General features: G+C 45.8%; 6 protein-coding genes across 9 annotated transcripts; 2 read left to right on the top strand and 4 right to left on the bottom strand.

The window, feature by feature from the left end:
* Positions 1-628: 628 nt before the first annotated feature.
* On the bottom strand, positions 629-2,180 carry LOC115563639 (NAD(P)H oxidoreductase RTN4IP1, mitochondrial). Its single transcript, XM_030386942.2, has 3 exons — positions 1,531-2,180; positions 865-1,470; positions 629-799 (listed from the first exon to the last, which is right to left on the bottom strand). Exons 1-3 carry the CDS (start codon positions 2,044-2,046, stop codon positions 686-688), a joined length of 1,236 nt encoding a protein of 411 aa, XP_030242802.1. The 5' UTR covers positions 2,047-2,180; the 3' UTR covers positions 629-685.
* A 374-nt stretch (positions 2,181-2,554) lies between these two features.
* Positions 2,555-5,402, top strand: Plap (phospholipase A2 activator protein). Its single transcript, XM_030386938.2, has 5 exons — positions 2,555-2,832; positions 2,902-3,768; positions 3,830-4,219; positions 4,288-4,527; positions 4,598-5,402. The coding sequence occupies exons 1-5, from the start codon at positions 2,672-2,674 to the stop codon at positions 5,307-5,309; spliced, it is 2,370 nt and encodes a 789-aa protein (XP_030242798.1). The 5' UTR covers positions 2,555-2,671; the 3' UTR covers positions 5,310-5,402.
* On the bottom strand, positions 5,336-6,052 carry LOC115563642 (uncharacterized). The gene is made up of 2 exons (XM_030386946.2): positions 5,665-6,052; positions 5,336-5,609 (listed from the first exon to the last, which is right to left on the bottom strand). Exons 1-2 carry the CDS (start codon positions 6,013-6,015, stop codon positions 5,436-5,438), a joined length of 525 nt encoding a protein of 174 aa, XP_030242806.1. The 5' UTR covers positions 6,016-6,052; the 3' UTR covers positions 5,336-5,435.
* A 337-nt stretch (positions 6,053-6,389) lies between these two features.
* IntS14 (integrator complex subunit 14) lies at positions 6,390-8,284 on the bottom strand. Its single transcript, XM_030386939.2, has one exon. It carries the CDS (start codon positions 8,180-8,182, stop codon positions 6,437-6,439), a length of 1,746 nt encoding a protein of 581 aa, XP_030242799.1. The 5' UTR covers positions 8,183-8,284; the 3' UTR covers positions 6,390-6,436.
* Positions 8,285-8,814: 530 nt separating this feature from the next.
* On the top strand, positions 8,815-13,891 carry LOC115563638 (uncharacterized). 4 transcript variants are annotated; one of them, XM_089258693.1, is made up of 5 exons: positions 8,815-9,005; positions 9,745-9,857; positions 11,985-12,204; positions 12,274-12,865; positions 12,923-13,891. In XM_089258693.1, exons 2-5 carry the CDS (start codon positions 9,763-9,765, stop codon positions 13,699-13,701), a joined length of 1,686 nt encoding a protein of 561 aa, XP_089114819.1. In that variant the 5' UTR covers positions 8,815-9,005; positions 9,745-9,762; the 3' UTR covers positions 13,702-13,891. The 4 variants fall into 4 exon arrangements, with proteins under 4 accessions (XP_089114819.1, XP_089114818.1, XP_030242801.1 ...); XM_089258692.1 differs by having other exon boundaries at positions 8,816-9,005; positions 9,739-9,857; XM_030386941.2 differs by having other exon boundaries at positions 8,816-9,005; positions 9,711-9,857.
* Tango14 (transport and golgi organization 14) lies at positions 13,787-15,462 on the bottom strand. Its single transcript, XM_030386944.2, has 3 exons — positions 15,304-15,462; positions 14,615-15,240; positions 13,787-14,435 (listed from the first exon to the last, which is right to left on the bottom strand). The coding sequence occupies exons 2-3, from the start codon at positions 15,110-15,112 to the stop codon at positions 14,094-14,096; spliced, it is 840 nt and encodes a 279-aa protein (XP_030242804.1). The 5' UTR covers positions 15,113-15,240; positions 15,304-15,462; the 3' UTR covers positions 13,787-14,093.
* Between the last annotated feature and the right edge of the window lie 476 nt (positions 15,463-15,938).

The raw sequence follows: 15,938 nt of genomic DNA, 5'->3' as shown, positions 1-15,938 counted from the left end.
AAATGTAAAATATGCAGAATTTTAGTAGAGCATTAAGGATGAATTACCAAATTAATTTGTAGCTCTAACATCATATCACAAGTCCGTTTATTTGAATGGTACAAAACAAATCACTTCCATGCAGCTGACAACTCTAGTCTATTCGCTCTCGCTGCTCTCAAAAAACGCGTTCTCTGTTTTTGCCGGCGGTGCATATGTACTTGTTTATTTATAATTTATAAGTGTTGAAGAACAATTAAAAGATTGTGTTTCTTATTGTTTTAAACAAACTGTCAACTCAACTAATTAAGCACTTATCACAGTTAACCGGCACTAGTATTAAAGCACTAGCAAAAACAAAACATTGAAGTGCTTAAAAATAAACTTCTTTTTGTTTAGCTTTTTTACCTATGATGCCATTTTGAAAAAATATTTTGTTAGCTTTGCAATTATCGCCTCATTTTTACATATTCCAATTTATTTTTTGTTTAATAAATACGTAAATATGCAATTTGCAAGCGAGCTAACCAATTGGGCTATGCAGGCCGGCCGATAAACTAAACTGAGAGTGCACATAGCCTATCGATTGCTTAGTAGTAACCGTTGCGAAACTGTTGAGTAATGTTAATTCATTTATGCAAACTGTCAATTATTTAATGAATTTCAAAACTTTATTTTACTTGTTTAACAAAATAATTATCACCCATCACTCAGTCTGTAGCTTAACCACAATTTTACCACGCATATGACCACACTTGAGCCGCTCAAAAGCCTTGGGCATATCCTTGAAATCAAACGTGCTATCGATTTGCGGTATTAACTGTAAATAAGTCATCGAATTTCAAATTGCATTAATGAATAAATATAAAATAAATAATAGCTAACCTTGCCCCGCTCCACCAGACCACTGAGAAACTCAATGCCATGCGCCGCCGGATAGAAGTAGCCCCACTTGACCACCCCTCCGCGCTGCGTGGCTGTCCTCACGTTTGTCTGCACCAGATCCGAGACGTTCTGCAGTGCGCCCAGGCACAGTCCCTTTTTGTCAATGTTTGCCAGAAGCGGCGAGTTGAATGTGATGTACTGTCGAAAGTCGTACGGAGACTCGGCTGCAGCCTGTCCTCCCTGGCCGGCGCAATCCAGTACTATATCGTAGGGCGCATAGGTGCAGAGCTGTTCCATGGCGTCCGGTTTTGTGTAGTCCACCACGCAGTCGGCGCCCAGTTGACGCACCATTTCCACAGCATTCTCACTGCACGTGGCCAGCACTTGGGCGCCTTGCGACTTCAGAATTTGGATGGCCAACGAGCCTACGCTTCCGCTGCCACCAAGCACCAAAACGCGTTTGTTTGCTCCGCCGCCAGCCGAGGTGGCGGCGCCGCAGGGACCACCCAGTCCGCCGGTGATATACATTCCCGACCAGGCCGTCAGGCCAGCATAGAGAACGCTGGTCGCCTCGCTATCGTCCAGGAGTTTTGGCGCAGGCGCGATCTGGAAGAGATTGGTTAAACTTCTTATGAGTTCTACATATTAATGAAATGAGATGCTTACACAGGATGCCGGCACCACGACATATTCAGAGTGTGCTCCATTGCTATTGGGTATGGGCACCACGCCCCAGACCCGCGTCCCCAGCTGCAGCTGCTGATGGCACACACCCATGCCCTTCTGCACCAGTACGCCGCAGAATTCGCGGCCCAGCGTCAGGGGGAATTCGATATCATCGTTGGCCTGGCAGCGAAACTGATTGAGCAGCTTCGATCCGTAGCCGCCGAGCATGGCCAGATCAATAGGATTCACTGCTGTGGTGCGGACTCGGACCAGGCACTCGTCAGAACTGCGTATCTGAGGCAACTTAAGCTTGTCGGACAGCTGCAGTTCCTCGATGCCGCCATAATTGTGCAGCTGCCACCCGCTCATCTTCATGGAGAGCCTGGCCGACGGGGGCGGCGACTGCGGAGAATCTGTTGGCTCGCATTGGGAAGCTGTCGCTGCAAATTGTCGACGGGCTGGGAATAGACGGGGCAGCACGCCGAAACGCTTGACAGTCGCGCCGGCGGCCTGCATTATTATTAAATACCACTTGTAATTCTGTATTTATTTATTTTTGTATTATTTAGCTTGTTTTGTTTGTTATTTAAGTTCTCCACTGTTTTATGTAAAACTGCGACATGCTAACGTAAACAGAGCAAATACATAAGTGTAAAAGGAATAGTATGCTGCTCAGCAGAACTTATCGAGTAAAATGTTAACACTTAAAATTGTAATAGGCATAGGAGCGAAATTTAGAAATTTTATTTATTTATTCATTTAAGATAACATTAAATCAAACAGAAAAACTTAATAACAAAAAGTCTTAATTTATTTATCAAATTGCAGTATAATATGTATACAATTGCTATTTACACAATTGTTTAAATTAAAATTAAGAGTAGTAGACATAGTACAGTGTAAAATAATAAAACAAAAATCTATTAAAGTGACAAAATGTTAGCAAGGCATGGTCAAGCAAGTAAATTAATTTGAGCATATACAAATCTTACACAAATCCCGTTATTTGTGAACTGCATACATAGCTTAAATCACCCAATATTAAATGTTATCGATAGACAGTTACTCCCATCTCTACTTCAAATATTATTAGCAAAAAACGCCGACAAAAAAAAAAAGCAAAGTCAGTAGTAGTGCAAAAATGGAGCCGACTTTGGATCATTACAAGATTAGCTGCGAGCTGTTGGGGCACAGCTTGGATGTGCGCGCCGTTGCTGCCGGTGGCAATGCAGAAGGCGCTGGCCAAATTATCGTGTCCGGCTCGCGGGACAAAAGTACAAAACTCTGGAAGCCGATCAGCGGGTCTGTAGCAAGCCAAAGATAATGCAAAGATGACTTCCAGCTCGATTCTAACATATTTTGCAATTGCAGCAACGAGTACATCGAGAGCGTTACCCTGCAGGACCACAAGAACTTCATATCCTACATCTGTTACCTGGAGTCCGAGCAGTGGATCTGCACGGCCAGCAACGATGCCACCATTTGTGTCTATCAGCATGATGCATTCGTGCCGCTGATCACCCTGAAGGGCCACGAATCGACTGTGTGCGCCCTGGCCGGCGGCCTCCAAGCGCGGAGTATCATCAGCGGTAGCTGGGATAAAACGGCGCGCGTCTGGCTCATCAGCGAAACGGGCGATGTCACATTTGTGACGCTCCAGGGCCACGAGGCGGCGGTCTGGGCCGTGGCCACAGAGTCTGCCCAGCAGAAGTATATCACCGGTGGCGCCGACAAGTGCATCTACTACTGGAATGCCCAAGGTGAGAAGCTGCGACTGCTCAAGGGCCACACGGACTGCGTGCGTGGCCTCATCCCACTGCCCGCCAATTCGCTGCTCTCGTGCGGCAACGATGCCGTGCTCCGTTTCTGGAACGAAGACGGCGAATGTGTGCGCGAGCTGAACGGCCACACCAACTACATCTATGCGATGGCTCGCAACCAAGCGCTGGGCGAGCACATTGTCGTCTCCTGCGGCGAGGACAGCACGCTGCGCATGTGGAATGTGATCACCGGCGACCAGCTCGGCGCGCCCATTCTGCATCCAGCCATTTCTGTGTGGTCCGTGGCCTGTCTGCGCAACGGTGACATTGTGACCGGATGCAGCGATGGCGTTGTGCGTGTCTTCAGTCAGGATCCAGCGCGCCAAGCGACTGAGAGTGTTCGCGCCAGCTTCGAGATTGCGGTGAGCACGCACAAGGCGCAGCTCAATGAGGACATTGGCGGTGTCAAGAAGACGGAGTAAGTGCACCTGGGATTACATCCAAAATACTTGTATATTTATTGGAGCTCCCTTTTCCAGCCTGCCCGGCCCGGAGGCTTTGCTGTCCAATGGCACGCGGGAGGGCCAAACGAAAATGGTGCGTCATGTGGATGGCTCCGTCAAGTGCTACTCCTGGGAGCTGGGCAAATGGACGCTGGTGGGTGATGTGACCGGCGCCACGGGCGGCACTCAAGAAACCTCCGGCAAGAACCTGCACGAGGGCAAGGAGTACGATTATGTGTTCAATGTGGATATCTCCGATACGGAGCCGCCCATCAAGTTGCCTTACAATCGCGGTGAGGATCCCTGGCAGGCGGCGCAGCAGTTCATCCATCGAAATAATCTTCCCCAGGCCTATCTCGATCAGGTGGCCAATTTCATAGTCAAGAATTCCGAAAGTGCGCCCGTCGTCGCGACCCAAAGCACGGCGTAAATAACTCATTTCATATCCACTTCAGTATATCGATAAATATCGGTTGTTCTTATTACATTCACAGCGGATATCAGGATCCTTTCACGGGTGGCTCTCGCTATGTGCCCGGCTCGAGCAGCAGCAATGTCAGCGGCAGTGGCAATATGGATCCCTTCACCGGCTCTTCCAGCTACTCCACTAGCAGCAGCCAGCGGCCATCCAACATCGATGTCAATTTCGTGAGCGGCAGCGACAAACACTTCCCCGTGAGCACCTATCGCACCTTCGACACATGCGACGCGAACAAGGTGCTGGAGAAGATGAGGTAAAGGACAGTAGGTGCTCTTTGATCTGTTCCAGCAAATGCTAATCCTTTGCCCATCCCCTTTTTACAGAGAGTTCAACAATAAGCTGACCAATGGCGAGGGCAAGGTGGGCGATGAGGTGTTGCTCGCGGTCATACGACTGACAGATAAAACCCCCGAGGTGGATCCGACGGCGCTGGAGGCGCTGCTGCTGCTGCTCAAATGGCCTCCGGGCATGCTCTTTCCAGTGCTGGACGTGGTGCGCCTGGCTGTGCGGCACGAAGCGATTTTCAGTCTGCTCCACAACAGCCACAACTTTTTGAGCAGCGTCATCCCGCAGCTGAGCGGTGCGGCGGCCAATCAGCTGATGGTCTGTCGCTGCCTGGCCAACGCCTTGACCCATCGCAGTGGCCGGCAGCAGCTGGAGACGCAGCTGCCGCACATCGTGGAGCTCGTTAGCTGCATACGCGCGGGCAGCCCCAATTTACAAATTGCGATCGCGACGTTCTACCTGAATCTGACCATTTCGCAGACGTTGAGCGTCGCCCAGTCGGAGGTGTGCCATGTGGCCACCTCGGGCCTGTTGGAGCTGCTCAAGTGGGCCAAGGACCTGGAGGCGTGGTATCGCGCCATGCAGGCCATTGGCAATCTCACCACAACGCCCTGCAGTCAGGAGGTCATTGCCCTAGTGGTCTCCGTTGACCATGTGATGGACAAGCTGCGCGAGCTAACAAACACACCGCAGGACGAGAACTTCGCCAAGGTCAATATGGTTGGACAGGCGCTTCTCGCCGTATTCTAAGATCTCTGGATCCTGGCGTGCATTTATTTAAAAAGATTATATATTCGGGAGTCAAATTCAATGAATACATTTATGCTTAGCTTATAACATATATATGTGTGTAAGTGTGTGTTTGTGGGGAATGTGTTAATCAGCAGACGTCTTGGGAAGCTGTCCAGCACCAGTTTCCGTTCCAGGCGCTGCTCTACGCGTTTGAATCCGCTCCAGCAATTCGTGCTTCCAGCGCTCCTCAGGCACACCCTTGGCCCAGTCAGGCACTGTTATGTTAGGCAATGTTATCTTGGCCATGGCCTTAAGTATCTGTGAGAAATCACGGTTAAATTTCTCATAATTCCCATTTAACGCTATCCATTACCTGCTCTGTGCGCGTCTTGTCCAGCTCCATTTGCAGTTCCTGCGGCCGTGGCTCGTTCCAGACTTGTCGCTCGATTTCCGCATCGGCGCTTTCAATGGCTGGCATATTCGGATCACCGTGTGTCACCTCCGCTGTCATCAAGTCGATGTCCTCATCAGGTGTTTCGGGAGCTGCGATATCGTTGGGCATTGCACCCGCCTCGTCAGCGTCGGTTGCCAGCGGCTGATAGCCATCATATGCATCCGAATCTGCGCTGTCATCGCTCTGTTCACCAATGTGTGAATGCTCAATTGCGGGCGCTTGAAAAGTGTGCTCCTCTCCGGGATCTGTGGGTAATTCTGGACCGCCCATTGTTGGTGCAAATCTTCATTTGCAATAAACAATAAACAAAAATAATCGATAATGACTAATGAACAGTCCACAGTGCTGTAAAATGTCAAACAGCAGAATAGCCGTTTTAAATCAACTCTCTGTTAAGTCAACTGATAGATGGCTACTCAAAGAAACAAACCATGGAATCACTAACCATACAACACATATGTACATAGACGATGGCTAGTGATAATAACCAGCCTAAACAGTCGTTATTTCTGTTAACATAGCAAAACAAGCTAATCGATAGGTCGATTACATCGCCACGATAGTGCTGCAAAATCAGAAGCTGCATAAACAGCCGTTACATCTATTAACAGAGCAAAACAAAAGCAATGAAGAATTAACAGAAATTATATTTTTAATATGTTTATTAACATTAAAAGGGTTAGCCTAAATTCTAGTACAAATAACCGCCTTGAGCAGGCGCTGGAGCCGTTGCGGTATCAGCAGCCGTTGCCTTCTGCAATGGGACAATGGTGGATTTGATGTCACGATTCGATGTCTTGCGCAGCTCTGTGGCCGCATGCTGCAGTTGCAAGGTGCACTCGGTGCTGACGCCATTCAGTGTCAGCTGTGTGGTCTCCTTCTCCAGCAGCAGCGCCAATGCCTCAAGCAGCTCCACAAAGCCCAGGGCCAGAGCGGCGCGCCGAATGCGATTGAGCTCCTTGTAGAAATGCTGGGTCTTGTCGGGCATTTTCTTGGCATGGCGCAGCACCTTCTGCACATCGGATTGGAGGCTAGCCTGTCGTATCCAAACGACGCTACTTTGCGAATACGAACGCCGCTCCGCCCGCACCGGAAAGCTAGCCGTTTCGCCGGGCGCCAGGTCCGAGGGAAAACCGAGCAGCTCAAGGTCACCCAGCCAGGGTATCACATGGGAGCCCGGCGGCAGTATGTTGAGCATGAAGTTGGACTTCTTCTTCAGGTCGGTGTAGGAGTACATAAAGCCGTACCACTTGTCACCCAGCAGCACCAGAGCGGCCATATTCTCCTGCTTGAGAGCGCCATGGAGAAGTACGCAGAGATTGTCTTTTTGCTGCTCCGTCTGGGGCTGGCTGTGCTTGAGCACCACACTGACGTCCGCATCGTCGCCGCTCTCCTCGGCCTCCTTGGTGTCCTTCATGTAAAATTCGCGTATGTCCTGCTCCAGTTTCTCCAGCTCATAGTGCGGATTGCTAGCGTCGAGCGCAAGCTTCGGCGGCTTGGCCACCGCCGCCAATCCGCCCGAGCGTCGCGTCGGCTTCTCTCGCTCCACTTTGGGCAGAACCCAGTGGCGGCTCAGGGTAGCCGGCGAGCCGATATCTGACAGGGCCAGGAAGCCGCACACATCAATGCGTTGATCGATGTGCCGAATCGTGGGATCTCCGCCGTAGAGCGCACTCTCCTCGTACGGCATCGGTGGTGGCCAGAGCAGCACGGGGCCCTCCAGGCGGAAGTAGTGGCCGCACTTCAGCGTGACCTCCGTCAACTTGTAGCTACATTCGCACATTCGTTCGATCAGCTCGAATACGGCGGTGCGGCCCAGTTCGCTTTTGTGGCTGCAGCCAGAGTTGGCGTCGCCCGTCTCCACATTCTTCACCGGCTTCGTCATGAACAGCTGACCCTTCAGGCCAGCGGCGTCCAGCAGCTGTTGATGCAGTGCCACGCCACGCGTGAAATAGAGGTCGCTGTGCACGCCCAGACAAATAAAGTTCAGATTGTAGGTGGCCAGCGCCTTGAGCCAGGCGTATTCCGGTTCAGCCTCTTTGCCCGCATATGCATCCAGGAAGCCGGCAATCGATGTGCTGCCAAAGCCCGGGCCGCAGTCCGTGAACACCACCAACTGCAGTAGATTCTGGGTGCCCCAGGTGGCCATGAGACTGACGGACGTCTTCAGCATGGTCAACAGACAGGCCTTGTCCAGGGGCTCGATTTTCTTGATCGCCTGCCGAATCTGATCATAGTCGCGCGTAAAATCCACCTTCAGTTCACAAACTGTGGTGTAGAGGACTAAAGCTACATGTTCGAGTTTTCCCGATGCGGTCAGGTTGTCCAGCAGGTGTTGAATGCCTTTCAGGGCTAGCGATTGGTACGTGTGGTCGTTGCGCCCTGGCACAGGACGTAGCATGGATAGCGATGTATCCAAAGCAATTATTGTTGGCATTTTTCCCAACTTTGTTAGCGCAATAAATACGTTTGATTGGTAATATAAACAAAAGCCGGCAACAGCTGGTTCTCACAAGCTATCGATATCTGTCGCTGTGCTATAAACATCGAGCAAACTTCACTTCGAGCAAGAACTATCGATAGTAAAGTTGTCTAGACTGCTTAGTGTTTGTAGCATGATTTGCATTTAACGAATGGCGCCAAAGCAAATATTCAAATGTCAATTGAACTATTGTCAAGATTTGATCAAAATTTTGCAGAATTGCAGTGAGTATGAGCGCAGTCAATTGTGTGATATTAAATGTATATTTATTAGAATTTGATTGGCTTGAGCATTGCCGCCGCAGCAAATTAATCAGCCTCATGATTGATATGCATTGAATAGTTTTGTATTAAAACAAATTGAATTTTGATTCAATTGCACTTCCTACGTATGCCATGCTATGCAGTTCGACTTAGGATGCGGGAAGCTATAAACGCAACTTTATGCTCTTCACTGTCACGCTGCGCTCTTTTAATTACATTTAATTAGAAACATCTGAGCACGATCACTCACTCTCGCTCACCCTCTCCAACTAACCAGCATCGGCGCTGAGCACCGAAATTATCAGACAGAACTCTATGTGCCAGGCGCCAGCATCTTCGGCTCATTCAGTGTGCGCTGCTCGTGCAGTGAGGACGTTGCCAGCTCCAGCAAATAGTAAAAATTCTAGTTAAATTTCCCAGTGCAGTGCAACCAAATCAGTGGTCTTGAGACTTGGAGAGCTGCTCAGCTCCTCCATAATAATAATAATCCCATCGCTACTCTCCAACTGATACAAGTGTGTATTTATAAGAGTTATATATGTATATGTTTTACGAATATATTATATTTAATACATTTTTAATTCATTAACATTGCCCAGCAGCACATGTACTCGATTCTATATAATATATATACATATACTAAAGTGTTCTATCTCAGCATTCACAATTTATCAACCTTTAACCCAATTCGTTAATGCGATAAGGACATATGATTTTGTTTGAATTCAATATAAGGCAAAGACATAAACAAATTGATAAATTTTTGTATATAAATATAGATGTGTGTAATTATACATTTATACAATGTCCAGATCGTGCTCATTTAATCATTTCACTTACATATTTCTGACCCAATTTCCTGCTTGCATTTTACTACCGTCCACGAAATGCAATCAACGGAAAACTGGTGCATGCTTGGTATGAAAGAAATGCGTCTTATTCTTGGCAAATTTTATGGCGCTCTATATGCAGAGCTCCAGATTTCAATATAAACAATGCAAAGATAGACATGGCAACGAGGAACTAATTGGCGCTGCATTCAGCATTGTTTAAACAATTTGCCTTGTCATAAATGTGCCAATGTTTACAGCTGCACAAATTTTTCAATAAACGAATGCATTTCCATACGAACTATGCAGTTATTTCAATTTTTAATTATACACATACTTACTATATACATCTATGTATTCTTCTTTTGCTTTCAATTTACACAGAGCACGCACTTCAACCCAATTCGGATTTGCATAGCCGCAGCTAATTGGAGAACGAAAAATGGCAACTGCAAACCATCCATCAATTGCTTTAGTATTTCTAGCTCTAATTGGTCTCAGCCTATGGCCGATGCATGTCGAAGCATCACCCGTCACGTAAGTGCAACATATCCAAAGTTTTTATCGTTTGCTTATAGATCATGTGCATATATATACAGAGTATCTATATGTATGAATGTGCTCTATAATATCCCATTTTATATACACTTTGATAGAAGGAAAAAAAAACTTAAAATTTAAAATTTAAACTCAATATTTTTAAAGCAATTTGAAGCGAGTAATTATATATTAAATATTCAAAATCTCCTTTAAAGAAATGCATTAAATTTTTTAAAATTTACAAATGTTATAAACTGAAAATCTATTGAAAAATTTAGTACTTTTAAAATTGTATTACTGTAATAAAATCTAGTGTATATATATGTACATACATACATATATGCTATGTATAGTTCAAGTTTTCAAAACCGAACATGTTTTCCAAAGCTTTTGATAATTATGCATTTGCTGTAAATTTTCGTACAAATATTTCACAAATTGAGACTTCAATGATTTTCCTTTTTGATTAATATCATATCATATATTGAATTACCTAAATATCTAAAGCTCTTTTGAGTATAAACATAGATCATTTGTTATAAATTTAAACGATTTTACATTGCAACATTTTAGAATGTATTCAAATTTTTCGAGTTCTTTAGTTTCTTTTTCTAAAATCAAATACATCTTATTCGAACTGCAATCAGTTTGACACATGTCAAACACTCGCACGCACTTTGCCTCCGATTTTCGGAACGAAGCGTGAAATATAATGCAGTGGAAAACTGAAATTGAAATGTTTCTTTGCGAAATGTGGTAGATATCGAATGGGGCGCCAGGACGTTCACAGTTCTCGGATGTAAACACAAGAACCAATGCCTAATGCCAGAGACCCAGACCCGGGTGCCATATGCTGGGCATGCATAGGGCAACGCCTTCGACAGAGCTCTCAGTTCCCCCCCAAAACTAATGACTATTGCCTTCAAAGAAACAGAGTGAGAGGGAGTGAGAGGGAGAGAGAGGGAGGCAGATAGAGACGTGGCTCTGTCTGTCTGTTCCGGCTGTTTGTTTATTTATTTTTGGCCCACACTTCATGCAAATGGCCTGCGGAATGAGAATGGGAATGGGATGGGATGGGATGGGATGGGATGGGATAGCGTAATGGGAATGGGCAGCGACAGGGAAACTTGCGGCACATATGTTGCCTATCGGGGCGCATGGCACTCGCTGCTTGGCACTTGGAACTCTTGCTGCTCTGCATATCTATCAGCATAAATGCATTTCACACACACACAGACACACACACATACATACAATATGCAACGCATCTAAAAGGGTTTCTGACCCTGAGACAGCGCCGAGTTGTAGATTATTAGCAGGCAGGGTGGGCCGCGCATGTTTATGAGAATTGATCTCGATCTTTACAAGTCATTTATGGCGATTGCAGACGTACCCAGGCACAGGCCCAGCCGCCGTCCCAGTTCCATCAGCATTTACAGCTGTCGATGACTCGGCCATAAAAACGGCCCATGTCTTCCTCATGATTGACACAAGAATTTTCTGCTTCTCAACTTACATTTGGAATGTAATGTTGAACAGAAAAAATAATTGTCAAATAAAATTTCAAATCAAAATTTCATTTTATGTTTCAAGTGAAGTTTTTAGTTTTGAATTCATTAGATTTTATTGCAAAGAAGCTCTAGATAAATACATTTTAAAATATATTTGTAAATTCTCAAAGCAAACTAAATTTTTAAAATTAAAAAGTTAATATATATATGTATATATATATATTTTTAATTAAAAAAAATTGATAACGTTTGTTACCCAAACTAATTAAAATAAAATATTAGTTTTATTTATTTTCTGAGACCAGATATACATATATATTTTTCTTTTTTTCTATTAATTTAAACTAATTTTTACACAAATATTACAAAAGAATTCAAAAATTTCGATATTACAATTTTAAATATTTATTCACAAGCTTTAAAAACAATGTTTAAATGCGTAATGTTTTGCATTAGGCATTATTATAATAAATAAATTAATAATAAAATAAATTAAATTAAAAAAAAAAATAGTTTTTATAAATATACTAATAATACTTTAATATTAGAAATTATGAAGACTTTTTTGCCACATTTATTTCAATATCTTCTTCTTCTTCCATTGTGGTTCCAGCAATGAAGACTTAAGTGGAACCCTAAAATCCCTGATCTATTCGTATAATCAGCTGGACAACAAGCTGGAGCGACATGAGCATCGAGAGCGTGCACTGGGCGAGCTCTTGAAGAAGGCAATGCAGGCCCTGCAGAAGGGCCAGCGGAGCCTGGAGCCGATGAGCGGCATATTCGGGCGACTGGACGAGCGGGTCAGTCAGATAGAGACCATGTTGATCACAGTGAGTGGATTCATATTATTCGCGTTAGTGTTAGTCAATATTATTACCATTATTATTGTCATTGTGCAGCAAGAGGAGAAGTACAATACGGAAACGGACAAGCTGAATCGGGCCATGGAGCACATGTTCCAATGGATGCGAGAGAATGACGAATGCTTCAAGAACCCGCCCGGTGGACCCAAGGCGATTGCTCCACCGGTCGCTGTCGCCCCCGCCTCTGCGCTGCCCGATGAATTTGTGAAGGAACAACAGCAGATCAATAAGCAGCTGCTCGACGAGCTCAAGCAGCTGAGGACGAGCGTGAGCCAGCTGCTGGACAACAGCAAACAGGCCGCCCAACAGACCCAGCAGGGCTTCGAGCGCATGCCCAAGTCCGACGAGCTGCTGAGCCAGATCGAGGCCAAGCTGCAGCAGCACAGCGCCGCGGCTGCCGTCACCACTGTGGCTCCGCCCAAGAATGATGAGCTCGAGCTGAAGCTGCTGGAACGTCTGGGTCAACTGAGCACCCAAGTGGCTGAGCTGCGCAATGCCACGGCGCAGGCGCCAGCTGCTCCCCAGGGTCTCAACGAGAAAGATCGCGCCTATATGCAGGAGCTTAACAATGAGACACTCAATGCTCTGACCGCACTGAAGACCGAATCGCTGCTGGGTCAGCAAACAGGTGAGTGGTAGGGAAAGATGTCAACTTCTTTTCTATCTATTCGCGTTCCATGTGCAGCACTGCGTCAGACCACGGAGCACATGCAGCAGACCGAGGCGAACATCCAGGGCGATCTGAAGCAATTGTCGGCCGACTTGACGCTGCTCAACCAGCTCTACAAGGGCATCAATGCCAGCCATAGCAAACTGAACGACGGCTTCGATGCGCTGGGTAAGTTCAACAACATCATGATGACCAACTCGGAGGTGGTGCTGGACACCCAGCGCAAGGTCGAGTTCGGCACGCTGCAGATTGTGCAGAAGGTGAGCCTGCTGCTGGAGCAGCAGGTGGCGGAGCTCACGGGCCTGGTGAAGGCGCGCTTCAACGAGCTGAACGATACGCTGGTGGAGACGCAGGAGGAGTCCACTCGTAATATCAGCGGACTGCTGGATACGGCCCTGTCGCAGGTGTGGCATCGCATCGAGATCATGAGCTCCGAAATCGGCCAAAGCCGCGAGATGCTCGGCCTGATGCAGGCGGGCCACGACGGCTATGTGAACAGCACGTTTACCACAATGATGGGCCTGAGCAGCAAGGTGGAGGAGACTAAGAAGCATATGATCGACATGGATGATAATCTGAACTATCTGCTGGGCAAGCTCTCTCTCATGTCCAGCGAGTTTGCCAACATTAAGAAGGGCCTGGCCGACTCCCTGATGGACTTGCGCAGCTCCTTTCAATTGATACACGAGCGCATGCCCAACAGTGCCGGGCCGCACAACATCGAGAAGAATAAGTATCTGACCGATGTGAATCTGCTGTCGAAGCGACACGCTCAGCCCGAGCCCAGCATGTAGAGCCGCCGGATGCGTCCAGGCAACAACATACACACATATATACAATAAATGCCTAACACTAGCCTCTAAGTAATCGAACTTACAATTAAAATACATAAAATATTTATGCAAAACTCAAATTAACATGCTTCATGTGTAAATCTCTGCAAATACATTTCGTTTATGAATAACAAACAATTGCGAACAAAAATTCATATAAATATTTATATATATAGACGTATATATATATATATAATATATATATAATGTGTGTGTGTGTGTGTGTGTGTGTGTGTCTTTTCACTTTTTGCTTAAGTTTGCAAGTTTACAATTTGCAGGCAATTAGCTTAACCTAGTATACATCAAATTTTATCATAACTTAGTAACTTATTCAGAACATAAGAAGCAACACATTATTTCCCCCAGCGTTGCTCGCAGCGCGCGTACTTGTACAGCACCTGGGCAAAGGATTTGGCATCGAAGTAACTGCCGCTGCGATGCGTATGGAACTCGGTGAAGCGCACATGCCACGGCAGCAGGCCGTACGTGCACGTCTGCCTGGAGAACACTATGCCCAGCTCTGGCTCCGGCACGACGAAGCCCAGCCTCTGGTTTAGCATAGCACTGATGCCATTGGTTAGCTTTTGGCGCTCCTCCAGCATCGCTTGCACCTGGACGCTTTTTCGGCTCTCGTACAGCTCGTGGCAGACATCGGCAATTAGCGCATGGCAATCGGCTCTACTAATTTGATACACCTGCAATTTAACAATTTGAAAGATAAGAAATATACATTTTCAAAGCTGATTAGGCGTTTTCATGGGAATACTAGATACATGTGAAGTTATCTTTCCAGCGAAATGAATGAACGCTTATTGAGGAACAGCTCAAATGACCATTGATAACGCCTTTATCAGTTGCTTTAACCCCAACTTACCTGTAATTGCCTCTGATGTGTACCGTTGCTGGCATAGCCGTTGCTAGTGCCATTTTGGGTAGCCTTATGGCCATTCTGTATTACTTTTTGTTCCTTGGCGTGTTTGGATGACGACGATGGCCAGTGGTAGCACCTTTCGCGCTTTTCGTCCAGTTGACAGAAGAGCGACAGATCCACGTAGCCGTTGCCCTGGGTGCGCGTGTCGTAGACACTTAAATAGGGTATGCCAACGATTTGAGCGTAGCTGAAAATTCGCTTAAGCAACGCCACATCCACATAGCAATCATCCGGGCCCACAACTAACACCAGATGTTTTGGTAATTTCTCCAGCCCGCTCAGTGCGCTGCTTAGCAACGACCGCTGATCACATTGCCAGTAGTCATATGACCTGCTGGCTAGGGCGTGTAATCGCAGCCAGAGCTGTTGCAGTAGATCAAAGGCCGCAATGCATATTATCAGGAGTTGGCCAAGCAATTGGTATATGAATTGCATCATCATTTTGGTGCGGTCGGAATGGTAATTGTTGTTAGTTTATATTTAAGTCGTGTTGTTGAGGTGCCGGGCAACGGTGCTCCTGTTGCTTGCGTTGTTGCCGTGTTGCTGCTGCTGCTGTGCCCGCACATAACCTGCAAATAGAGACATAAACGTTGAAATATTTAGCTTAACTACAAATTTAACCACTTACTCACGTATGTTAAGCAACAAATGGTCTACTTGTGCTGCTAAGAAGCAACATAGCTTGAACTCTAGTTTTTCATTACCCCTTTTGGCGCACGCACATATCTATACAAATACGTGTTCTAAGTTGGATGAATCGCAGCTATCGATGCGCATCGATGTATCGCCAACATTATCTACAAACTGTTATCGACAGATGATTACTGTATGCAGCTGCATTTCAATGCTCTTGTTGCCTTAACGGCTTTTTGAATATGCATACTTTGCTTAAATTAAATAATAAATAACAAAATAATAAATTTAAAAAAAAAAATGAACTAATACTATTTATTAGTATACACGCTATATAAGTTAGGGGTGTCTTAAATGTACCCAATAATTTCTTACACTTTGCGTATAATAGACATTTACTACATTTTCTTGTGAATCGTAAAATAGCAAATATTTTAAACCAGCTAGGGGAATTGTTCAATTTTGAAACCAGAATATCTTTTATCGTATTTAATATAGCCCGAGTGTACAAAACGCACTAAAAATTGACAAATGTTTAGTAGTGCCATTTTGAGTAAAACAGAACATGTATACATGAAGTTCAGTTGGTTAAAAACAGTGCCAGACGTCTGAAGACTGTTGTGTGAGCATTATT

Source organism: Drosophila navojoa, chromosome 3 (genome assembly GCF_054131105.1).
Source record: "Drosophila navojoa isolate 15081-1374.11 chromosome 3, UAZ_NAV_1.0, whole genome shotgun sequence".
Classification (NCBI taxonomy): Eukaryota; Metazoa; Arthropoda; class Insecta; order Diptera; family Drosophilidae; genus Drosophila; species Drosophila navojoa.
This window is presented reverse-complemented; position numbering and strand designations above follow the sequence as displayed.